Genomic DNA, 25,806 nt, shown 5'->3' with positions numbered 1-25,806 from the left:
AGCGAGATCGTTGCAGAGCGTCCCCGGCATCCACTGGGGTCAACGGAGCTCCGTGCAAGTGCAGTGCGATCTCTGCAAAGCCCATCCCTTCCCCCCCCCACCCCCCCGCACTGAGGTCACTGGCATTCCAAGGGCCTCTGCCTGCATGGATCTCACTACAGGATCAGAGCATCAGTGCCCCATCTTGCAAACCCTTGTTCACATGAGTAATCCCATTGAAACCAGTAGTGCTACTCATGTGAGCAAGGAATACTTACATAAGGAAAGATTTCCAGGATCAGGCTGTTGATGATGACCTGAGCACATAGCAATATGATCATAATAATACATTAATACCTGGCCCTTCATAATATCTCCCATCTGAGGATCTGTAAGCACTCCTCAAACATTCACTGAAGTAACCCTTTCTGTACCCCCATAGAAGTAGGTAGGTATCATTATCCCCATTTACTAATGGGGAAACTGAGGCACAGAGCAGCTAAGGACAACATTGTCCATTTAGGGTGCCTTGGTTTTAAAGAGAAAAAGAGGACTTGTGGCACCTTAGAGACTAACCAATTTATTTGAGCATGAGCTTTTGTGAGCTACAGCTCGCTTCATCGGATGCATCCGATGAAGTGAGCTGTAGCTCACGAAAGCTTGTGCTCAAATAAATTGGTTAGTCTCCAAGGTGCCACAAGTCCTCCTTTTCTTTTTGCGAATACAGACTAACACGGCTGTTACTCTGAAACTTGGTTTTAAAGGTGAGACATCTGATTTATTTCAGACGTGCTTAGTTATTGGAACTCCAACTGACATCATCTCGAATTGTGGGTTCCCAACACTTTCCAAAAATCAGGCCCAAGGTGTCTCACATTAGGCTTCCAAAACTGGAGACACCCAAAAGTAGTGGACCATTTGGTCTTAAGAAGCTTGCCCATGGTTAACACAGCCAGTCAGTGTCAGAGGAAAGATTAGCACGGCACTCTCTGATTCTCAAGCACATGCCTTCACCTCATGACCACCTTTCCTATTTATAGTCACGTAAAATTGGGGGTTGGCAAACATCTTCAGTCAGATTTGGGGTTCCGAGTTCAGGGTGGTTCAGACCCAGGCTCGAGTTTATCAGAACACCAAAAGCTTGAGGAGTTGGAATGAAAGTTCCCATTTCTCATGGCAGCACTGGTGGCATGCGGGAAATCCCTCAGGTCAGTGTTAGAGCGAGTGGGAAGAGAGTGGCAGAGGGGATCCAGTTAAAAATCAAACTTGGAAGCAGTCCGACAAGCTGAACTATGGAGTCACAAAGTGACTCAAGAAATCACACTGCTGCTGTTCCCTGCACTGGGGAAATGAGTGACTGGAATAATACATGCATCCGATGAAGTGAGCTGTAGCTCACGAAAGCTTATGCTCAAATAAATTGGTTAGTCTCTAAGGTGCCACAAGTACTCCTTTTCTTTTTGCGAATACAGACTAACACAGCTGCTACTCTGAAACCTGGAATAATACCGTGTATTAGGTTATTACCATTGTGGCAGTCCTGTTAAAGGGGCAAATTATCCCTTGAGCCTCCTTTTTGAAAAAAATAAAATAAAAGCTTAATTTTTATTGAAACAATTCACAGTAAAAAATGTCGGTGGGAAATACAGACGCGCCTTCAGAGCAATCCAAGGTTCTACGTAGGATAATGAGAGTATCACAAAACTGCAATCATCCCAGCCTACTTGGGAGGCTTCTGCCCTTCAGTAGTCCTTAGAACAGAGAAGGGGTGCCCATTCTACAGCCATGCAAGAACAGAGAGCGTATCTCTCTGTATAGAGAGAACAGATCAGCTTATTCATCTGGTTGCCCCTTTGAAAAACGTTTGTCCTTTTGCCCCAACCTGGATGCACCGCAAGCAAAAGCTCCTGATCTGCAGAAGCCAGAACTGGCTTTGAGTTTCCAAATCATTCATCTGGACATTACCAAGCACAACTGACAGGACTGTTTGTTTGCTTCCTGCCAGCTGTATCTCACTAGAGCAAAGCCACCGATGGAAGAGGTTCGCTCACGCCATTTCCTGCTTTCAGCAGAAGCGGATTCAATTTAATTTTCTTGCGTGTATTAATTGAGACCAACGCTCTTAAGTTGGCCCCACGAGGTGGAAAAGCAGAACTGGAGAAACACACAAATGCCCTGCAAACAGTCTGGAATCCTAACTATAGAGATCTGACTTGATATAGGCACATGATTTATTGATTACAGCTCATAATTCAATAGGTTCTCGGCTACCATAGTGGATTGCACCAATGCATATTCAGCAATATATAAAACTAGACAGATTCAGTCTCTTCATATTTCGAGTGTGATTTCTTGATACTAAAGTGTTCTCTCAGTCTATTTCCAAAATTTTCCTTTGCCAAACTCTTTAGAGCACTTAAGTATTTAATGTTAAAGATCCTGGCTGAGATACAAAAGCAATCACGTGTCACACAGCAAATAAAGCAATTTCCCAGATTGAAATACAGAGAACTAGGCAGGTGCACCCGCACCCGCACAGAGAAACATGTATGGACACAGAAGCGAGTGATGCACACACACAGAAACCCATGCACAGGGACACTTGCACACACAAATTCACAGGATACACACACACTTTCCTCCACTAGAACTCCAGACCTGTGGGAACCTGTCACACTCGGGAATCTGCAGCATAGCAAGTCGACAGAAGCTAAATTTGGCCTTCAAACACCCTCATGCTTTTACAGTCATGTCTGCAGTGGGCCCATGTAGGTCCATGGTGCAGACCTATCGTCTGGCAACTGGAAGTACTGCCTTGCTGATGGCCAAAAGGAATTGGGTTACGTAGTTTCCAGCCTTCCAATTTATCACAAGTGACCTGGGATCCACAGCTGATTACAGCCAGGGTAGGGATCTGGAGAAGGGAATCTGAGTGAGACCTGGGACCAGCAGCTAAAAGTGATTTACTTGAGAATCAGTTACACTGTCTTCACCATTGATCGTTGTGCCAGCTCTGAGTGCAATGGGATCCTGACCCTGGGGTCTCTCTAGGCACCATTGTGTTAGCAGGAGGATTAATAATCATTAAATAATGTTCCACATGCACCTCAGAAGAATGCAGATAGACGACAAGATCTGTAGAGCTGCATAGACAGGGCTTCCCTGCAGCCTTTGGGACAAGGCTAGGCAGAAGGAGGCCCCAGGCTTCCAGGAATCTCATCAACAGGCAGGCATCACCTGATTGCAACTCTGGAAAGCTTCTTTAATCATCTCCCTCACCTGGCGCAGCCTCTTGGCCCTTAACTGACTCCATGGCTGTCTTCAGATTCCGTCTCCTCTCCCTGGTCTAGGTACCCTAACCCTCACGCGAAAGAACCTATCTCTCATTCAGCCTCAGGGTTGGCCATTGTCCTCAAACTCCCTGCCTTTCCATGTCCTGCCCTGTCCAACATCTAGAGATGCTGTCCACGTGCTCTGCTGGAGGATACGGGATTGGTATGAAATATCTAGGTTCCCCAGAACTGTGGCTTTGAACCTGGGCAGAACCCATTCAGCCCATGATTCTGAGCTCTAGGCAGTTCCCTGCATATGAGTCTTTTGGATAAGGCTTTCGAACCCCAAGGTTCTGCGTGGACACTAAAAATTCCAGGGCATTTCTTATAAGAATCAAGATTTGCCCAGTGTGCTTGGCCAAAGTTTCCCTCTTCACTGAGTGCTGCGCAGCGTGCTGTGGCCAACTCACCCCAGAGCTGGTTGCATTTTAATGATAGTTTGTGAAATGCTGTTGAGTCCTCTGGGATGAGAAACCCAGATAGAAATGCAAACTATATAACTCACTTCCAACAGCCTAGAGAGGCTGCAATGGGCTGGGATGCAGATTGTGATATTTTTATCAGAGGGCTGTTAGAGATGAATTGCATCAGGATTTTGTTTTCCCACTTAGCCGAAGGAAAAGATCACTGAAGCTGTATGTTATTTATTATGTACTCCAGGGATACCCACATTTTAGGATACCAGGGAGGACCTTGTTCTGTTCTATTCTGTTCTGTTCAGGTTCTTATGCCAGGCCCATCACCATGGTATCTGAGCACCAGGAACTCATTAGGAAGCCCACACTTTACCTGCTTTGGATATAAATACACACATCCTTAACTGAAATGTAAACACACTCCAGCGTTTGGTTGCTCCTGGATCTTCCTTGGCAAATGAATGGAATTTGCTTGCTGCTACTTTGCTGGTAATGAAAGCTGGCAATTGATCAGCTCTGTCCCCCTCTCAGAGTTACAAGAAAGAGGCAGCCACAGGCTGTGTGTTAAGACTCAGTGGGATACATGCTGGGAGCCCTGGTCCACTTAATTCTTGTTTTCTTTGCTTACGTCTTGTCGGTTTTCTCGTATTCTTTTCAATTCAGATTGAATAAGGAGGCCCCTTTTGGGACCTAAGCAAGGTTCCTCCATCCCCATATCCAGAGGGAGCTTAATGAGAAGCCACAGAAAGCTTCCCAGTGTAGAACTGAAATGGCACCCCAGCTCTCTCACCAGAAGAAAATCTACAGTAGTACCATCCAGAATTACAGAGGCAGGACCTCATCCTGAACAGAAGGCTTAATGGGGCAGCCTACATCTCCCCAGCTCTAAGTGGAACCAGGCCTCGCGTCCTGGACCCACCATCCTCGCTTCCTCTCTTCATCCATAAGCTGTAATTAAACAGCCCTGCTGCCTGCTCCTGGCTCTTAATGTGGATCCTGTCACATCCATCAAAGGCATGAAAGCAAGGGAGAGGCTGCAGAGGAACAGAAGGGAGCTCATGGGTTCCTTCTTGGTGGCAGGATATAGAAAGCTTCAATCTGAACCCTGATAAACCACCATCTCCTGCTTACGCCCTCCCCACAAAATAAATAAATCAGGAAGCAAGGGATGGAAGAGTCCACCAGAATCACAGAATGCTGAACCCTAATCTCCCTGCTGGCTTAAAGCTCACGTTCATGCTCCTCTGTTATAACTAGCTGTGGGCCAACCATAGTCCCTTCTCCTGGTGCAGCACCTTCCATTGATGATTGCAAAATGCTTTCCAGACATGAATGCAGAAAACTTCACTTCCCCCCTATGCAGCAGAACAGCCCCAGCATTATTATCCTCATTTCATAGTGAGGCAAGCTGAGGGGCAGGCAGGTTCTGAAACCACTGGTTTTGGGTGGCCAGTGTAAGACATCCCCATCCCCACCCCAGGGGCTTGGCTTTGCAGAGGGCAGGACGCACACAGCCCCCGTTGAATTCAAATGCAGCTGCAGATTCTGAGCATCCTCTGAAAATCAGGGCCAAAGAGTCTCCGAATAAGAGGTCTTCAGAATCAGAAGTCAGTGGCATGCGTGCTTTGCCCCGCATGATGCAACAAGTCTGTGAGGCATCCAGGAATAGAACCCAGGAGTCCTGACTCCCAGCCCTGCACTTTAACCAGGTTGTGCTCCCACTCTTTTGAGGTGGCAGGATGCCCTCAGTAAATCCTGGGCCACTTGTGCTTATTCCACATACTAAGTCATATTTCCACACCGTGGTGGGCAAACTGTGACTGGGTGTTTAAGTGTGTGTCTTTCTTGTTGTGCCTTTCCACCACCTCCATGCTGGTTTAAGAGCTGCTATGTTTGGCTCCTTGTGGCAGTGAGAAAAATCTAATTCTGGCTGTGTCCATTGAATGAGGGAAATAGAATGAGGAAGCCTCTATCTGTGGTTTTGCTAAGGGAACTTTGATTCAGGTGAAAAAGGTATTTCACTCAACAGCTAAAGAGATACAAAATGTATTACAAGGACAATTAGCGGAATAAACGGTAACTTCAGAATCACTGAGAGACAGTTTTTTCAGTGAGTGTGACAAGTGACAAAGGCTCCTATTCAATATAGATTCTGCACTGCCATCAACATCATATCCGAACACCTTGCAGCTGTGCATTAAGCAACATCACTGACATCTGTCACGTGGTTTGTTCTCTCTCTCATCCTCTCCCCAGAGGGAGAATAGCATGTGCAGTGGAGGTTCTGACAGGGGTTTGTTTTGGGGTTGTTTGCTTTTAGATGTCCATGCCGCCATGTATTTTTGTTCAACAAGGACAGGTTGAAGAAGCGCACCCTATGCTTGGAGCAGGTGTTTAATGTAATGTGTGCTAGGTTATTACACGAGAGGAATTCATGCTTGAAAAACTAAACTGGCTCTTTATTAGGAGAAGTGTTTACAGAGATGCTGCAACTAAAACCAGCACTCAAACCATGTGCACACAGACTGCCGCCTTTGTGCCTCCTCCAAATTCTTCCTTCCTGCAACCCGTGCTCCTCCCTCCAAGTTCCACAAAGGTTGCTAAGTCTTGCCTTTTACCTGACGTGGTTTCTTAACACTGCTTTGCTGCTGATCCTGTCTATTCTAGTTTCAACGGGTGTAAGGATGCCTTTTTTTTTACAGGCTTGCCAGTTCCTTCATCAGTGGGTCCAGTAGAGCTAACGGAACTCTGCATTTTGGCAGTCTCATGGGCTGCACAGAGGGGTGTGTTTCTAACTGCAGCTTGCCCTCTAAGTACCCATCTCCTTGAATTCTGTTAGCGTATTGGTCAGGCTGTATGGGGACTGTTTTCTGTCCACTTTCACACTGAGGATATCCTGGTGTTTATTGTGATCAGATCCATGCCTTGCTGCCCACAGTGCTATGTGGTGTGTCAGCTACTACACACTCAAGCGGTAAGATCTCTTGTTCCATTGGTTTCTTATCAGCAGCCTGCATTTGCCCACTGGCCTTAGAATGGTTTTTATTGTACATCACCAGCACTTTGTCACATTTATCCAGTCTAATATTGCTGCGTATGAGTGTTGCTGGAATATATTGCAGCTGACTCCATGATCAAATCAGTTGTTGACCTAATGGCATAGTTGCAAATAGGGGAGTGGAATGGCTGGCAGCCTTCTGCAGTGCATGTACATTAGCAGTCTGTAGATTAAGTCACATTGCAATTCTCCTCCTTTACACTGGAAGGCCCTGTGTCCTCAGTCACTGCCTGTAACTGCTGCTTTTTTCTTCCTGAGGTAGCTGTGGCATTGGAACATAAAGTGGGTCTGTTTTCCACATACCTTATCCTGTTGCCCATGAGCTGGGCATTGTTATTTTTGCCTTTTGTGTTGCTTTCCATAAAATAGATACTGGACCGTGATGGTTACACTGTTGGACAGTCTGTCTCTACCCTGCTTCCTGGGTTCCTTTAGCTTGAGCCTGCATACTTGATCTGCATTAGGGGCTGTCATTGTTTTGATCCTGGATAATGTAGCTGCCCTGGGTAATTCAGCTATTTGGAGGCATTTCTCTAGAGTTAGATCTGTTTGTTTCAACAATCTCTTCTGTAAACTAAGATCAAGTGTCCTACAAATGATCCTGTCTCTAGTTAGGGAATCTTTAAGGTCTCCAAAGTTACATGTGGATACCAGAGTTCTCAGCTCTGCAATGTACGTATCTATTCACTCTTCTGCTTCTTGGTTTCAGGTAAAAACAACGAGGAGTCCTTGTGGCACCTTAGAGATTAACAGTCTCTCTCTCTCATTCTTTCTGGTGTCACAGAATTCATCAAATCCCTTTTTCAGCAGTTGCAGTGTTTCAGGCATTATGCCTGGCAACAGTGTTTCACTCACTTCTCCTCTGTTTTGCCCAAAGAGGTGGAAAAAAAGCTTTTCCATCTTTTTCTCATCTTTGTCCCCCATGGTCAGCTCTGTACACAGCCTAAATTTTGTTTCCATTGCTTCCATGCTTGTGCAAGGTTTTTTGTCTGGAAATCAAACATTCCCAGTGATTTAAGTCCCTCCATGCTGCCTGTTTGTTGTGTTTCTAGGTGCTGCTCTGTTTGCCTGTTAATAATACTCTCTGCTTTGCTGTAGGATTTGCTAGACCACCACTGCTACCATGATCCATGTTGCATGCTGGGTATTAGCAAGAGAGGACTCTGTGCTTGTAAAACTAAACTGCCTCTTTATTAAGAGAATTATTGACATAGATACTTCCACTTCATCTAGTTTTCTAGCCATGTGCACACAGACTGATTTCTTGGTGCCTCCTCCAAACTCTTTCCTCCTGCAACCTGTGCTCGTCCTTCCAAGTTCCATGCAGGTGGCTCCAAAAAGTAGTGAGGTTTGTGACGCTCCTCAGTTCCTATGGGAGTTTGTTCCCTCATCTCGAATCAGCCCCCAAGAAAGTTCTGTCTCCTGCACAGCGGAGCTTTACCCTCCTGCTAAGAAGTTGTGCCTGAGAAGTGGTGTTGTCTCCCAGAATCTAAGCTCTGGGTTAGTTGGCAAAGTAAAGCATTTTATTCAAAGATCTGACATCTCCGTGGGCATTTCATCTGCATTTCATCCTGCATTTCATCCTGGGGCCTGTAGTCTCTGTGAGCCGCATCTTAAGGGTGATGGCAGCTGGATCCTGCTCCATTTTAAATCAATGAGGTGGGGCTCTCAGACACCCAGCAATTTATCAGTGTGGTCCTCAGCGTATTGAAATTCAGGTACCCCCTTTCCCTGATTGGAGCGAAGGAGTCAGGGCTCTCTGTGGAGGATGGTCTCAGGGAGCAGCTGGAGGTTTTGGTGGCCAGTGGAGGGTCCCATTGCCACGGACTGCTGCTTCTGAGTATTGGGGGAGTCGAAAGTTCCCTGCAGAGTTAGGAAAACTCTTGCTGCAGTATCAACAACTGAGCACCAAAGGAAGCCTCAAGGGAAGCGTCTCTCTGTGTGTCCGTGTGTATTGGGAAGCATGTGTGTCTGTCTGTGCGTCTCAGTGTGTATGTGTGCACCGTGGGAAATGTGTGCCCGTGTGTCCTTGTGTCTTGGGACGTGTGTGTCCTTGTGTATGTGTCCGTGTGTTTTGGGAAGTGTGCATATGTCCAGCCCCCTCCTGCATTGCCTACACACTCCTCCCCGTCTGAGTGGCTTCTTTCTCGCCTTTGCTAATACAGTTGCTGCTGCCAGCCAGCTGCTAGTGCTGCCACCTTCAGGGATCATCCCTCCCAGCTGCAGACAGAACTTTCACTCAGCAGCATTTCCTGCACAGCTCTGGACCTGAAACGGAACTGGTCCTGGCGTCCCAAGCACTGCCAGGTCGCTGCTCCGCTCCCATGGCCTCAGCTCCCCCTGCCCAACGGCGTCAGTGAGATGGCCTTGCCGCTGTGATTAAATGAAATGGAGCTGTCCCTTCCCGATGAGATCCTGCACTTGGATGCCTGACAAAAGACCAGCCTGTCTTCTGGATCCTGGGACTCCTCTTCTGGGAAGAAACGCCCCAGTCGAGTCAGGAACAAGAAGCCAAATCAGGAAAGTCATCCTGCTGGCATGGAATGACTGGATAGTTAGGGGAGTGGGAGATCCAGCAATCCCATAACCAGCCTCATGCTTTACCTCTTGTCCTGACATGCAGTGTTCATTTGCACTCATATTCTGGCCTACCTGAGGTCATAATGGGATGGGAGCATAAGTCATCCAAGCAGCGGAGGGCATGTAGTTTCCCCAGGTCAATCAAGAGGGTTATGTTAAAAACAGCCCAGAGCATGCCCTCCATGTCTTGATTCAGGGAAGATATGTAGAATATCCGCTCCATGGGGTTTGAGAGAGTCAACTTTGGGTAGTTGTACACCATGGTTCCCTCCACTCTCCCCCTCCCCCCCCCACCCTCGGCTATGGTTTTCCCGGCAAGCGTGTAGCTTGAAGCCAGAATTTGGCCCACAGATAGTAAGGAATAAATTATTTTGTGGTATAACTCCCTTGAAATTACACTCGGGATTAATATAGCCCTAAATCGCTACATTATTATTGTTATATATGAAAGCATGTTGTGCCCATCACCATGGTATCTGGGTGCCTTACAAAGCTACACATACGGTTACGTGTAGAATCAATTGCTGTGGTCATAACAGCTGTACTGAATGAGATATCTGGACAGCCCAGGATACAGGTCCCAGTGGCCACCAGCTCCGCCTGTCAGACGAAAGGTTGACCTGTCCTTGTTTCTTCTGACTGAACATGGCAAAGTTCATTTTCTTTTCATCAGTCACAAGCTCTCCCAAACTACAGCTGTATTATCTCCGACCCATCACCCAAGGTGATGTCAGGAAATGAGTCACAGGGACATTAGGTGTGCTGCACATCATTGGTTTGGAAATCCCAGTGCCTGCTGACCCAGATGCTTCAGAAGAAGGCAACAATCCAAAACAGTTCACCTCTCCAGCTGTGCAGTGGGAGCCTTGGGGAACTGGTGGTGCTCCTCCAGAATTCAGTGGTGTCTGTCTAACTATCCCACGAGGAGCATCCAGCAGAGGTGCCTTTTAATGAAGGGATAGGTGACAGACTTGCTTCAAAGCCTAGTGTAGAATGAAAAGCAAGAAAGAGAAATCGACAGTGGTTGTCAGGAAGAGCTGGCATCGCAGCCACCATGTCATTATAATCCTTTCTGGTGGCTCTCAGTTCCTGCCTCTCTCCCTACTGTAAACAGAGCCTGCCGCAGCCATTCAGGCAGGCGAGACAAGCTGTCCCGAAGCTCAGACATGAAATGACGGACTCTAGCTTCCTCCTCTGGGCTCTTTTTGTCCCGCTGATGTGATCCTATGGTTTGCAAAGTGAACAGTTTGGGGCCCTGAAAAATAAACACACCCTATTGCCTTGCCCACCTGGTGGTTTCTGAGGGCTTAAAGATTCAATTCAGGCTCCCTTTTGTTCTCCTTTTCCCCTTCTCAGGGCAGCTTGAGAAAAAGAGTTTGTATAAAGTGACTACCAAGGCAGCCGCCACCAAACATGGCCCAGAGTCAGCTGTCTTAGCAGCTTTCTCAGGGCCAGGTGCAGAACTTGACGGAACAGGTGCAGAACCAATGCAGAAGTTCAGAGCCAAAAGTCTCAGCATTCTGTGAATACAAGAGTCTGAGGCCTAGTATCCCAGCATTCAGGGTCAGAGATCTCAGCAACCTGTCAATACAGGTGACTCCGTCTCCTCACAATATGGAAATGCACAGCCATGTGCTAGGAACATTCCAAAAACTCAGAACCATTATGGGAAGTTCACCACTTGAACCAAATTCCCTGAGAAATAAGAAGGCATAGAGGGACATGAGGGGAGTCTTCTATTTCTGTCTCTAGGGACATTGTTGGTAGGGGCCATTTCTGTCTATTCAGGAAGATGATTGTGGGGCTCTTCTCTGTGTGTCTACATGGTGGCGTGTCTCTCTCTATAGAAGATCAGTCATGCTATTCTCTCTCTGTATGTACTTTTTAGTTGTTACTTAGATGACAAACTAATTAGTTCCCCTTTTAAAACCCCCAGCTGTGCTCTGTGAATACCCTCAGCAGCATTCTCTTTCTCCCCTTGCTCTGCACCTGCAGGAGTTTCAGCAGAACGAGCAGTACATGAATCACCTCACACCTTCCTGCACAGATCAACTTCTGCTAAAATTGCTGGGCAGCGGCAGGGCTCACGGTCACAAGACCGAGAAAAGTTAGGGAACTCACATGTCAGCTGACAGCCAGAGCCCACACAGCTCAGAGGTAAAGGCACTGCAGGGTTATTAATATTCAAAGTTTGCATTTTTGGTGGTGGTGGCTGTCCCCAGATCTGCAGAATTTTGCACTTGCGTGCTAGACCCTTTCATCTGGGGAATCACAAACTACTTTAAAAGGGTGAAAAAAGGATGGTTTGGTCATTAGGGTACCAGCCTGGGCAGTAGAAGACTGGGGCTCAATTCCCTGCTTTGCTATAGACTTTCTCTGTGCCCCAGTTCCCCATCGACACAATGGGGCTAATAGCACTGCCCTACCTCAGAGAAACGTTGTAAGGTTAAACACATGAAACATACGGCAGTGACCAGTCACCAGTATGGTAACATGATCCTCTCAACCCCTGTGTAACAGGGAAGGAAACCTAAGGTACAACCAGGTGCAATGACTTGCCCAAGGCCACATGGCCTTCAAGTGACAGAGCCATGAATAGAACCCAGGTGTCCTGACTCTCACTTCACCCCTCTTCTCTAACTATTTAGCCATACTGCAACAGGTGGGTTTCCTAGGGCAACAAAATATTATGGGTAGTAAAATATCTAGTGCCTAGTGATTGTGTAAGAGAATGGAGGGTTGGGAAAGGAGGTTATTTTTCCAGTTTGTCTAGGGCAGCAAAACTTCCTGGCACCAATGCGAGCGACATCAGAGAAGTTTTTTGAGGTTGACATGGCGCCTGGATTAGATGCTGAGTTTGAGGTTATGTCAGTTTCTCTCTCCATGCTTCATTAACACAGAGAATTTTTTGAACACGGAAGAAAATAATGTTTGGGGGGATTTCAAGCATGTGGATCAATGTTATTAAATTATTATTATGCATTTGTATTACAGTACTGCCCGGAGGTTACAATCAGCATTGGGGTCCCTTTTTGCTAGGCATTGTACAAACACACAATAAGAGACAATCCCTGCCCAAAGGATCAGAATCGATGACCCTTTTTTGCGGTGGTTTCATGTACACACGCATTAGTGAAAGTATACAAAATCATAATTAAAGCCTCTCCATTTTCACATATATTTGTCAATAAACATAAAGAAGTTGTCAGCAAATAAATGCGAAGCTGAAAAAAAACATTTTTCATTTCCCCCCGTGCTGCTCCCCACACAACTGCCGCATTGAGATATCCCTACAATGTAAAACTGCCTAGGAGCAGAGGAACAGCTGACAGCTAGACAAACCAGGTGCTATTTGAAAACAGCTCAGGAGTTTGGGGTTGCATGTATCTTTTCCTCTTTTGTTTAAACGTGGGCCTTCTCAACCCAGGAAAATTGCACTAGTTTAACTTAAATTGTTCAGTTAAGCCAATGTAAACTTCCGAGTGGATACTCTGATTTCAGCTTCAAAGTATCTTATTACAAGTTATCTTAAACCAAAATAAACCACTCTTAACCAAAATAAGTATGTCCACGCTGGGATTTACACCAGTCGGTTTAAATACACAGCTTAGGTTAAACTGCTGCAACTTTCTTGTGTAAACAAGCCCTAACGACTCAGTAGGCTCTGAACCATGCAAGGCAGGCTTTATCAGTCAAACCAGAGTTTCCATATGTTTGTATTATTAGTGGGAAATATTTTTTTCTCTTTGCAAGAACTTGGTAATGGAGAACTCCAAGGCAAGGGGTGTGGCTAGCAATGTGAAATGAGTTCGCAAACTAGCTGATCCATTGCCCCTCCACCCACTATAGACTCATCATCTCCCCAGGCAGGTAACCACATTGGTTGGTACCATGTGGAACAAAGCCAAGACGGGCTGGGCTGCCTGGCACTCACATGGATGCAGGGCTGGAACCTGCCTTTCGCCATCTCGTAGGGTGAGGACCGCTGGGCCAGTGCCTGCTTGCTCCTGCACAGTAATTAGGAATGAAAGTCTCATCTGTGCCTGCCAATAAAGCAAACGCTCAGCCCCTCCACTATAAAATCTGGTGTGGCTTTTTATTGTTATTTATTATGATGCTGCATTTGGCAGTGGCGGAGGAGAGGCAACCCGGGTGCTAGAGTCGAAGGGGGAGTCCTGATCTGCACACCCTGACCCACCTGTGTGGCTGCTAAGTTCTTGGAAGTCGGGGTGAGGGATCAGGCCCTCTTTGAGGAATCCAAGAGCATCATTTCTGGGAAGTATTTTTATATAATATAGGACAGGGCATACACTGCAATCTGATGCATTTCAGACACACACACACCCTGCCCCCAAATCTGCCCATCAGAAGACTCCTTAGGAACCAAAGCTAAAAAATGCTGTGTCTGGAGGGGGGGCAGAATTTTTAGCAATTTAGAAATTTAGCAGAAGCAATTTAACCCACTGGTCAGTGTGTTATGTGATCTCCCTCTGGGCCAGAGCCATGGGGACTGTGTGTCTGTTACAGCCCCTAGACACGGAGACTGGTTTTTTAGTTATAGCTTTTAGCTCCGGAGGTGCCCTGTTCAATCCACAGTGGGTCAGCTAAAATGGCAGCCATCACACAAGCAAAGTCCCACTCCATCCCACACTTTGCTTTGAAGACTGTGGGAATGGAAATCCCAGTTATCTCTGTATGAGTTTAGTGAGAGGGTGAAAAAGATCCTAACCCTTCTATTTTTTTCTGCCAAAGAGCCACATATTCCTTGTACCACTAATGATTTCCTATTCAAAGGTGGGACTATGTAGTTTATAGTATCATAGTTTGTGTACATAAGGCTTTCCAGCCACATCATAGTCAAGGGACCCGATTCTGATTTCCTTTACACCAGCATAAATCTGGAGCAACCCCTTTGATTTCAATGGAGCTACTCCAGATTTACACCAGTGTCACTAACAGTAGAATCTGGTTTAAAGTCCTTCTCCCAAGGAGTTTATAATCTAAACTGAACAACTGAGATACACAGTATAATACAGTGATTCTCAAACTTATGTACTGGTGACCCCTTTCACATCGCAAGCCTATGAGTGCAACCCCCCTTACGAATTAAAAACACTTTTTTATATATTTAACACCATTATAAATGCTGGAGGCAAAGCGGGGTTTGGGTTGGAGGCTGACACCTCATGACCCCCCACATAATAACCTCACGACCCCCTGAGGGGTCCCAACCCCAGTTTGAGAACCCCTGGTATAATAATTCAGATACAAGAGAACTCAAAGATTGGGAGCTGAGCCCTCTGTTCCATATGGAGCCATAAGGACTGCAGGAACAGGCCATAGTCAGTGCAGGGAACAAAGCTGGAAGGAGAAAAGAATTGGTTCCTTAAAATTCTGCTGCATCTGTCCCCAAGACAGTGGGAAGGGGGAGCGTTTGGTGCCATTCCCGGAAGGATGCCCTATGATGTGTCATAGCCCCCACTCCCATAAGCTGGCTACATCCATTCTGCACAGGGCAGGGTAGTACATGGCTTAGTGTTTTATACTTCAGGGTGTTCAAGGAGCAGAATCAACACCACCTGCCTCCCCAGCTAGACCAATGGAGCAGGGTGACCAGACAGCAAGTGGGAAAAATCGGGACAGGTGGGGGCAGGGAAATAGGCACCTCTATATGACAGAGCCCCGAATATTGGGACTGTCCCTATAAACTTGGGACATCTGGTTACCCCAAGCAGTGTACTGCACCTGTGGGGTGAGGCCTTAAATACGCCAGTCCCGTTTGCTGAGTGTGGGCATTACAGATGCCAGGGCTCTGTACTCAGCATGGAGGTTCTGCAGAATATCCCCCCGGGGTGCTGCCCTCTAGCCTGCTGGCCCAACCCAACCTCCAGGGGCCGCATTTCTGCTCTGCCCCGGGTGTGAGGGAGTGGGGTGGGAGGGGGTTTGCCAGAGGCTCGCTGCACCCGGGGCCATGCATGCAGCCCGGGGCCAGGAGAGCCTTCCGCTGGCCCCGGGCAGGGCGCCTGTGCCATGGGCTGGGGCAGCGAGCCCAGCCCCGGGTCCCTGCAGAGGGAGCGGTCCCAGGCCGGGAGGGGGCGGGTTTGCCCCCTCCCCTCCGGGCGGCTCCTTTAAAGGCTGCCAGTTCCGCTCCGTCTCTTTCCACTTGTAGCCGGGGAACCGGAACCCGGCTGCCATAGAAGGAGCTGGAGGCGGTGCCGGATCTGAGCCTTGTATGGAGCTTCCCCTGGGCTGGCTGCCCGGCCGGGCCTCCGCCTCCTGCCGCCGGGGCTCCCTCCCCTCCCCTCCCCGCTTGGCTGCAGCGGGCCCGACTGGATCTGGAGCGGGGCAGAGGGTCCCTACCCCAGGGGGGCAAGCACCTAAGGGGGCCGGACTCCTCGCTCCCCTCCCAGGCCCGGCTCGGGGCTCCTTCCCCCTCCAGTGCCAGCATTTAACGGGGCCCTGCTCCACCCCTGCAATTCAGAGTTACCTTTCCCAGTGCAAACGCCTCCTGGGGTAAGGGCCCTGCAGAGCTCCCCCCTCCAGGCAATGGGGCACAGTTCCCTTCTTGGTACTGCAAACTCCTAATGGGGCAGAGTGAAGCGACCCCCCCCCCCAGGGGCAGGGCTCCCCCCCTCCCGCTAGTAAACATCTAATGGGGCATGTTCCCCCGCCCCAAGTTTGCAGCTGAGAGCTCTCCCAAACTGCCCCGTAACTTAGCCCCTAGAGGCAGGGGGTTGCCTTTTTCCTTTTTTTTTCCCTCCCCTTTTTGGTTCTCTGTTTGTACAGCAAGCAGCAAAATGGGGGCCTGCTCCAGGACTAGGGCTCCTAGGCGCTATGGTCATTCAAATAAATAATATAATTAGGGTGCGTTAGTTACACTGATGGGGACAGCCTTGCCTCCCAATGGAGGAGTTCAGGGATCAGCCTGACGTGCCCCCCCCCTTCAAACATCCAGTGAGACATGCTGCCCCCTCCCCGTGTGAAATGTAGTACCCCATCCCCACCCATAAATGAAAATAATGGCACATGTTCACTCCCATCCAATGCCCCCAAAGAGTTCAAGGCACTTCCCCCTAAAAGAATAGGCATGCTTCTGATTATGCAGGCCTGCCTCAAGAGTGCAATTCAGGGCTCCCTCTGAAAAATAAATCGGGGATCTAAAGATGCACAATCAACCCCTCTGCCCCTCCCCCCAAAGTGTGCAGTTCGAGGTTCATCCGCAAATGCAGAAATCTCATGCTGAATCCTCCTCCCTACCTCCTCAGATTTAGATTTCCTACACATGGATTTCACTCACATTGCAAAGCTGGCCCTGCAGGAATTGGGTAAGTGGAGCTATTGCAACATAGAATTTTTCCATACATTTGCTATATAACTCGGAGGCTTTTATTTAAAGATAGCATCAGTTGGCACACTTAGCACGAAACCACCTAATTACTGACGCCTTGGAAGTGCCAAACTTTGAAGGGGGAGGGGAGGTTAAAAATCACAGGCGACCAACGAGTGTAACCAGCTTTAAATTATGCAAAGTTCTCCTGTGCATAATATCAAGGAGCGATGGGCAGGGGCTACTGGATGCAAATTAATTTATTTTCCTCTCCCATGATTAGCTTTGACAAGAAATCTCAAATCTGCCCTGACTTCTGCAAGTTCAGCACCTTCAAGCCAGTTGTTTTAAAGATTTCACTCCCACAAAACACTGCCCGACAGTGTGCAATGGTACCTCTCTAGCTCACCTTTCTTGGTTCCCTTGGAAATGAAACCATTTTCCTGGGGCCAGTTTTGCGTCCGAGCGTTCTGTGTGCACAAAACCCCACACATTACGCCCCTACTTCCTCAAGATAAGATCCTGGTTCGGACCCTCCCTATCCAGACCTACCTATTTTAACGAGGAGGGATAGCTCAGTGGGTTGAGCATTGGCCTGTTAAACCCAAGGTTGGGGGGAGGGATAGCTCAGTGAGTTGAGCATTGGCCTGTTAAACCCAAGGTTGGGGGGAGGGGTAGCTCAGTGGGTTGAGTATTGGCCTGCTAAACCCAGGCTTCTGAGTTCAGGCCTTGAGGGGGCCATTTGGGGCAAAAATCGGCGATTGGTCCTGCTTTGAGCAGGGGAGCCGGGTTAGATGACCTCCTGCGTGGAGTTAACATATACTTGTGAATTCTAATCCGTAGGATTGATAATAGGAATGATCGTACATCCATAGGAATACTAATCCATAGGAATATCTCCCCAAATGAAAGTGTTTCTTTGCATGCAAAAAGCACAGGGGGACTTGTGGCACCTTAGAGACTAATTTCAGAGTAACAGCCGTGTTAGTCTGTATTCGCAAAGAGAAAAGGAGTACTTGTGGCACCTTATAGACTAACCAATTTATTTGAGCATGAGCTTTCGTGAGCTACAGCTCACTTCATGGGATGACTAACACATTTATTTGAGCCTAAGCTTCAATTTAGGCACAGTACTTATGTCCTGTGTATCATAGGATATGAGGGTTGGAAGGGACCTCAGGAGGTCATCTAGCCCAACCCCCTGCTCAAAGCAGGACCAATCCCCAATTTTTGCCCCAGATCCCTAAATGGCCCCCTAAAGGATTGAACTCACAACCCTGGGTTTAGCAGGCCAATGCTCAAACCACTGAGCTATCCCTCCCCACCATGCGCATTGGCAGTTTAGCAAAGTCACAATAAGCAACGAGTCCATTCCCATGCACGACAACTGTGCTTAAAACAGGGCTTGCTTTTAAAACGCAATCAGGGGGCACCCTTGGCACGCGCCTGATTCGTTTGTTTTGCCCTCCCGTTTTGAAAGGGGGACCTGGGCTGGGCACGGGCAAGTTCAGTGGCTGGAGCTTGTCTTTCAAAAGGGATCGCGAAGTCCATCTCAAAGTCACGCAGGGCGCGGTTTCTTTTGAAAAGTCCACTCGGGCTGACGGCAGCAGAGAGGTGCCTCTCTAGCCGTGCCCGAGGTAAATAATTAATAAATAATAATAATTAATAATAGCGAGCGCCTTGTGCACAGCAGCGCGGTCAAATGTTGACCCGGGTTAGGCAGGACAGCCGGTCGCCCAGAGGTGCTGTCAGAGCTACGCAGCCGAAAAGGAGACTTCTTTAGTGCACCGAGGTGCTTGCAAAATCGTGCACCGGGCCCCTCGCTTCGCGTCGCAGTTGCAGGGCAGCATTTGGCTGGGGCGCTGCTTCCTGCTTTCTAGTTTTCCATTGTGAGGAGCTTCCATTGTGACGTCTAGCTCTCGGCTGGGCTTTGTCTGTCCATATATGGGCAGCTACGTCACGGAGCTTTCCAGTGCCTCACATAAATAGGCTGTGGATTTCCCTGGCTGAACATTTGGGCCGCAGTGAGTGAACCTGCTCGCAAGAGAGGGGGACGGAGACACAGCGAGAGAGACAAGGAGGGAGGAGGGATCAAATACTCCCACCGGCTTCTACAAGCAGATCTGCAAGCCAGATCACCCCCTCCCACTGGAGGAAACACCACCAAGGACCCACTGAGGATTGTACCCCCATCCCTTTGCCCCCTCCTCCGCAAACCACCCCCAACTCCCCCGCCTACCCCCTCCCCTCAAGACCCCCCCTCCCCCACCCCCAACTTTTCTCTTGCATGATTTCCCCGGCACGGATTTGCCACTCGGATCGGATGCCGTTTCATTGGGAGCTGAGCTCAGAGCCGCACTGAACCTGCTTCTCCTCCAGTGCTATGACAGGCAAACTCGTGGAGAAGCTGCCGGGGACCATGAACACTTTGATGAACCAGTTGCCTGACAATCTGTACCCAGAGGAGATCCCCAACTCTCTGAATATCTTCTCCAGCAGCAGCGAGTCAGTGGCTCACTACAACCAGATGGCTGCAGGTAAGGGGAAGGGATATATGGGGAGGAGGGGGTAAAGGAGGAGGGCGCGTGTTGTGTGTGGGGTGTGATGGAGCCTAGAAGGGAAAGGAGACGGTGGGGCTGGATATCTTTCCCCCACCCACCCACCCACCCATCCAGCCCCTTCTTTATGTGTTTCTACGCGTTCGCTGTCTCCGTTGCTTCAGGGCTTTCCTTCGCTTCTCGGGGCTGTAGTGGGGAGTGGAAGCTGCCAGACAGAGAGGTGGCCGGTAGGATGGCGGGGCAGAATCGCTGGGGGGTCGGAGGGTGGGCAGCGGGTCCCGAGGTGCAGGCTGAAAGGGGCCATCTCCAACCAACCCGGGCGCTACTCAAAGTCATGGATGCTTCCCCTCGGAGAGGGATAGTGTGTCTATTATACGTGCGTGTGTCAATGCAATGTGACTCTGTGTGTGTTAGGTGTCTCTCCCTCTGTGTGTGTATCTAGCGCTGGGTATCGATATTTGTGCGGTGTCTAGATTCCATAGGGGTTAATCCGGAGTCTGCTGCCCATTGCTGCGTTAGGCACTGGGGAGAAATAATCCGGCACGGACTTTTAATGGATATTGTTGTCAGAACGATAAGGGTGTGGGTGTGTGAAAGCTATTTTCCAACATGGGGATGCAGCGGGAGTGGTGGGAGCAGGGAGCTTTCGGGGGAGGAGGAGGAGGAGATGGAGCAAACCCCTGGGGAGACAGGTGAGCCTGTAAGGCGGAGAAGCGGTGGCTCCGCTCTCTCACCCCCCACCCCACCCCTCTCCCGGGCCAGGAGTACTTGGGTGCTGGTAAAGTTGCCCCGGCTGCTGCTCTGGTTCCTTCCGACTCGATTTCTTGCGGCGGGGGGGCGGGGTGTTCTGGAGCCTCGGTCCCCGCTCAGGGAGCCGACCCGGTTCTGCCGTCCCCTCTGCAGCCCCCTCTGCCCAGATCCGAACCGCGGTAGCTCTTGTGTCGTGCCGATTCAGTCCGTTGCAGGATTGCAACTCCACAGCTGCGCTGCTCGCTCTAAAACTCCCTGGTATCTTCCATAACTGGGCTGGACGCAGAAAACTCGGCAAGTTTGTAAAGCGCTGGTGGCCGGACACGGGTCCCTTGGAGTCCCCAGCTCTGCCTGTGGGGTGGCAAAGCACCTGGACACCAGTAGAGAGACCAGTTCGCTCTTGGCAGCCTGAGCCTACCTGTAACTTCAGGTACCTGCTTCCTCCTGACCCACCTTGAGGGCTTTCCTGGGCTGTCGCCAGACAAGACAACACAATGCGTGTCTCTCTAGTCCGCGTGCGTGTGTGTGTAGTTGTCACATCTAGCGCTGTCTTTGTGGAGACGTCTATGCAGTCTATATGTAGATTGTCCCAGCTGTCTATAACTGCGTGTGTGTGAACACCTATGGGTCTGTATTTGTGTGTATGTGTGAGCACAGGTGTGTGGATTTGTGGCTGTGTGTGTGTCACTACACGCCTATGGATACACATGGCTGTGGGTGAAAGTACCCATAGATGTGTATAATAGCCAAGCTTCTGTTTAATTTCCCTGCTTGTTACCTGGGCAGTGGTTTGGGATTGAGCCGCAGTTCTAGGTAAAAGTCCCTCACCTCGGTATTTCTCGCCCCTCTCTGGGTGTCCCGGATCTTAGATCCCGTCCCGTTTGCCCTCCGCCTGTTCTATCCAGGGCCCCAACGTTTTTGCCTGCACCACTCTCTGACGCGGCGTTACTCATCCCCCTTCTCTTTCCTTTTTGCAGAGAATGTTATGGATATTGGATTAGCGAACGAAAAGACCAACCAAGAGCTGTCGTCCTATTCGGGTTCTTTCCAACCCACCCCTGGCAACAAGACTGTTACCTACCTGGGGAAATTTGCTTTCGATTCCCCGTCCAACTGGTGTCAGGATAATATTATCAGCCTCATGAGCGCTGGGATTCTGGGGGTGCCCCCTTCCTCCAGTGCCATCACCAGCACCCAGACCTCTACAGCCAGCATGGTGCAGAACCAGGGCGAGGTGGACCAGATGTACCCCGCGCTGCCCCCGTATTCCACCTGCAGTGACCTCTACCCGGAGCCAGTGTCCTTTCACGACCCCCAAAGCAACCCAGGGCTCACCTATTCCCCCCAGGATTACCAAGCAGCCAAGCCAGCCTTGGACAGTAACCTCTTCCCCATGATCCCAGACTATAACCTCTATCACCACCCCAACGAGATGGGCACGCTCACCGAACACAAACCCTTCCAGAGCTTGGATCCCATTCGGGTCAACCCTCCCCCCATCACCCCGCTGGAGACCATCAAAGCCTTCAAGGACAAACAGATCCACCCCAGCTTCGGCAGCCTCCAGCAGCAGCCCCTCACCCTCAAACCCATCCGGCCCAGGAAGTACCCCAACCGGCCCAGCAAAACCCCGCTCCACGAGCGACCCCACGCGTGCCCGGCCGAGGGTTGTGACCGGCGCTTCTCCAGATCCGACGAGCTCACGAGGCACCTGAGGATCCACACGGGCCACAAGCCCTTCCAGTGCCGCATCTGCATGAGGAGCTTCAGCCGCAGCGACCACCTCACCACCCACATCCGCACCCACACGGGCGAGAAGCCCTTCGCCTGCGAGTTCTGCGGGCGCAAGTTTGCGCGCAGCGACGAGCGCAAGAGACACGCCAAGATCCACCTGAAGCAGAAGGAGAAGAAGGCCGAGAAGGGCTCCTCTTCCTCCTCCCCGCCCGTGTCCTTGGCCCCGGTGGTCACCACCTGCGCATGAGGCTCCCGCCCCGATCCCTGGTCCCAGTGCCTCCCAATTGCTGCCTTTGGCAAAAGCGCAAACGTGGGGATCCCTCACCAAGGAACAGTTGGCAGTGCGTGCGCCTCCCCTCCAGTCCCCGCGTCGCCGGGGTGGGGACTTCGCTTTCAATCGGATCGTCTTGATCCGAATCGGCTGCGGGAGGGGCGCGGGACCCCCCGCACACACACACACTTCTCCCAGCGGAGCGTAGTGGGGGGCGGGTGAGGGGTTGCAGGGCTGTGATGTGCCAGCTGTGGAAAGGCATGCGATGCACAGCGAGGGTTGCGGCGACGGGGTCGGGGAAGCTCCCCCGCTCCCAATACGCGTACCCCACTCCTCCCCCCCTCGCTACTCATTGGAGGTGGCGGGGGGAGCGCCAAAGCGCAGTGCTTGCTGCCCGCTGAGACTGTGCGTCCCTGTGTGTGTCTGTGACTCTGAGCTGAACTGGGCTGCTTCGGTGTCAAACCACCCCCAAAGGACTCTGGACCATGGAGAGAACCAAGCCACCTCTTGGACACAGTGGGGACCTTGGGTATCATTGGAATGGGTGGCCTTCCGGCTGAGCTAAATGTTTCTTACAGAAATGCCTAGAATGATGCTGCTGCTGCTTCTGGTCTCCTGCCCCCTCCCCTTGGAGCCGCTTCCTTTATGGTTTCCTGGTCTCTTCACTACTTGTCTTCGAGGCACCTCCTCTGATGTGCTGGAGAAGGGATCTGGCTTGGGATCAGCTCTTGGCTGCTCCAGAATTTTCTTCACGGGTTTATTTTTTAAACCGATTTCCCTTACAGGTTCATCCTCTGTCTCCTTCCCCCCCACCACCTCTTCCACCCAAAGCATCCTCCCTTCTGGAAGGAAGGAAGGAAGAAAGAAAGAGGCAATCCCCCTAAATTTCACCATTTCACTCCACTTGGTGTTTTAGTTCATGTCACATTTAGTATGAAAAACCTTGGGAAGAGGGGGAGAAACATCTTTCCCCCTTTCATCTGGATGAGAAGAGGTTGTTGCCATTTCTGTTCTTGTTACCATCTCTACAGCAGTTCTGAATTAAAATATAATAAAAAATATATACAGTATGTATTTGTTAATGTCACTATTGGCTTTCTAGTACAGTACCAACCATATATAAAGGTATCTACGTATTTACAGCTTTAATGTTTTATTTTTGGAGAAGAGAAAATAACTGTCAGGAGTAAAATTGTCGCTCCAAACTTTCCTCCAAAGGGAAGATGGGGGATTTGTATTCAACTAAAATCCTCTTTTATCACACCCCGATCCACCTCCCAGTTGTCCTCTGTAAGCAGCTCTGAATGTACTTGCTCAATTGAACCCTAAGAAAGAGGGGGAAAGTGGAGCTGCTTAGCAGCTTTCATCAAAGATCTGACTGAATGTACTGTTGTTACCTATTCAATCTTTTCCCCCTGTGGCTAGTATACTGTTGGGATGGGGGAGGGAGGGGGGAAGTAATTGAGTTTACAGGGTGTCTGATTTAAAGTCACTTTATGCATCTTTTCCCCCTTTATTTTTTCCCCAATGCACCGTTTTTCTGTGGTGGATTTAAATGGACGAGCTATCTAGATCTTGAAAAAGAAACTAAAAGGGAAGTGGGTTATGAATTTCCAGGTACTCCTAGCTTAATCTGGGTTGACAATATAATGTTGGGGAGGGTGGGGGGGAAGATGCTGATTTACCATTTTTTTTCAGCAGAAGGGAAATTCTTTACAGAAATGCAGAAAACCGTATTTTGCTGAATACTTTTTATAATGTGATATATTTTGATTTTATTTGGTCACTTAAAAAAACACAGGGAGGAGAAATCAGTTATCCCTCAATTTTATTTTTTTCCTTTCTCCTTCTGGTATGTGCATGTCACTGCATGACTGCTCTGATTTTTTCTTCTTTTGTTTTGATAAAACTCTGCTCAGCCATTTAAGCTAAACTAAACAAAAATAATCATTTATTAAAAAAAAATATTTGTTGCCAAAAGGTTGTGCTATTCAGGTTTGATGTCTGCATGTGATTTTTTTTTCTAAAAAACAAAACAAAACAAAAACCATACAACATAAAGGAAAAGAGAGAAAATGCAATCTAGTTTATGTGAACTGAAAGGAACAAAAAAAAATAAAAAAATCAGGTTTAACCATGCAAACCTAAGGGAATGATATTTTTGAAAGTCTTTTGTATAAAGTTGAGTACTTAGAGAAAAAAAAAAAAAGACCTACCAGATGTAATATATTTTGTGGATGTTTTTATTTCTTGGATTTATAGTACCTTATACTAAGGTTAAAAAAATGATGCTTGATATTGTGAAAAGGTGATAATTTTCACACACATTTCATTTGCTCATTTGTCACGTTGTAATGCAAATATGATAGTTAATGCATACAGCATTTTTAAGAAAAAAATCAGAAATATTGAACTGATGTATTGTTGTACCATTTGCACTGTGAGCAAATGCTAATGCAGTAAATATATTGTGTTTGCTGACAATCAAACCCTGTAGTAAATATCTTTATTTTATCTTTCTTTTAAAATATATATATATATATATCTGAAAAAATATATATATATATAGTCTGAAAAATCTCTAATATGTAAAGAAAATGTTAAAATGGCTTGCTTGAAAAGTGTAGGATGTTAGGCATTGTGCGTCTCTATAGATCATATCTGGAATCTCTTTGTACATTTTCTAGTGATTCTGATATGATTTTTTAAAATAACCCATCTTTTTACCAATCCCATCTCCTTCGGGTTCTGTTTACAGGGCTAAGTGGTCAGAACAGGAGCACTTAGGGTAACAAGGATAGGCCATTATTAAGTATTATTGCTCCTCATAATCCTCCCATTTCCATTTCCCAATGTATCATAGAAATTAGAAATGGAAGAAACCTGTTAAGAATTGAAGGGCCTGATCCAACATCCAGGGACATCAATGTGAGCATTGCCCTGAAGTAGTCTTTGGAGCAAGCCCCTAATCCAGTCTCATCATTTGGAGGGTGGGCTGTTGCCTACAATATCATCTTCAGGGCTCTGTCCAGTCTTGAATTTGTAATTGACTGATGCTGTCACCATTTTACAGAAGCTCTTAATTGTAAGTTACAAGGCTCTGTTGTATCTGCTGGATAATGGAGGGTAAAAAGGGGTCTGGTTGGTTCCGCTGAGCTGTTAATACTCTACCTCCTTCCCCAAGCCAAATCACTGCAGGGTATAGAAAACAGGAGATCTGTTCCATTCTGATAGGTCATCTGGGATGAAGTACATGGGGCTAGAAATAATGCAAGGGTTTTAGAAACTGCTGTAGTAACTGCAGGAAAGAAAAAGCCTCCCATGGGAGATTAAATATTAGAAGAAACTTAGATAGTTTGAATGGACATGTTCCTCCTTACACTCCAAATTCAACTGCACAGTGAGTCCTGGAGGATTGTGAGGCTTAATTCGTTACCATTTAGAAAGTGCTTTGAAGGAAAGGATTAGAGAAGAGCTAGAGGAGTATTCTGTTAGGCAATAGCTCATCTTGTTTGCAGGTGGGAGTAGCTGTGACTACTCACTCGAGGAAGCTGCTGGGAATAGGACTGGCACTTGCTCAGATATTTGCGATACCCACAAATGCACACCCCTCCAGATCACATGGCCTGTTTGTTCAGCCCCTGCTCCTCTTTTCTTCCATAGGCACAAAGGACATGTAGGGATGGTAGGCCATGGTTCAGCAAGGAAGCACATGCCTAACCTGGACTTCAGTGGGACTACACGCGTGCTTGAAGTCAGGCATGTTCTTAAGTACCTTGTTGAACCAGGGCCAGAATGAGC

The 25,806-nt window shown here is 48.5% G+C and overlaps 1 protein-coding gene across 3 annotated transcripts; it reads left to right on the top strand.

Moving 5' to 3' along the window:
• The first annotated feature begins 18,693 nt into the window (after positions 1–18,693).
• Positions 18,694–24,494, top strand: EGR3 (early growth response 3). Of its 3 annotated transcripts, XM_048828987.2 has the most exons (3): positions 18,694–19,229; positions 19,415–19,477; positions 20,978–24,494. In XM_048828987.2, exons 1-3 carry the CDS (start codon positions 19,076–19,078, stop codon positions 21,979–21,981), a joined length of 1,221 nt encoding a protein of 406 aa, XP_048684944.1. In that variant the 5' UTR covers positions 18,694–19,075; the 3' UTR covers positions 21,982–24,494. The 3 variants fall into 3 exon arrangements, with proteins under 3 accessions (XP_048684944.1, XP_048684941.1, XP_048684942.1); XM_048828984.2 differs by lacking the exon at positions 19,415–19,477; XM_048828985.2 differs by lacking the exons at positions 18,694–19,229; positions 19,415–19,477 and adding an exon at positions 20,132–20,430.
• Positions 24,495–25,806: the final 1,312 nt, after the last annotated feature.

Source organism: Caretta caretta, chromosome 26 (genome assembly GCF_965140235.1).
Source record: "Caretta caretta isolate rCarCar2 chromosome 26, rCarCar1.hap1, whole genome shotgun sequence".
Lineage (NCBI taxonomy): Eukaryota > Metazoa > Chordata > Testudines > Cheloniidae > Caretta > Caretta caretta.
This window is presented reverse-complemented; position numbering and strand designations above follow the sequence as displayed.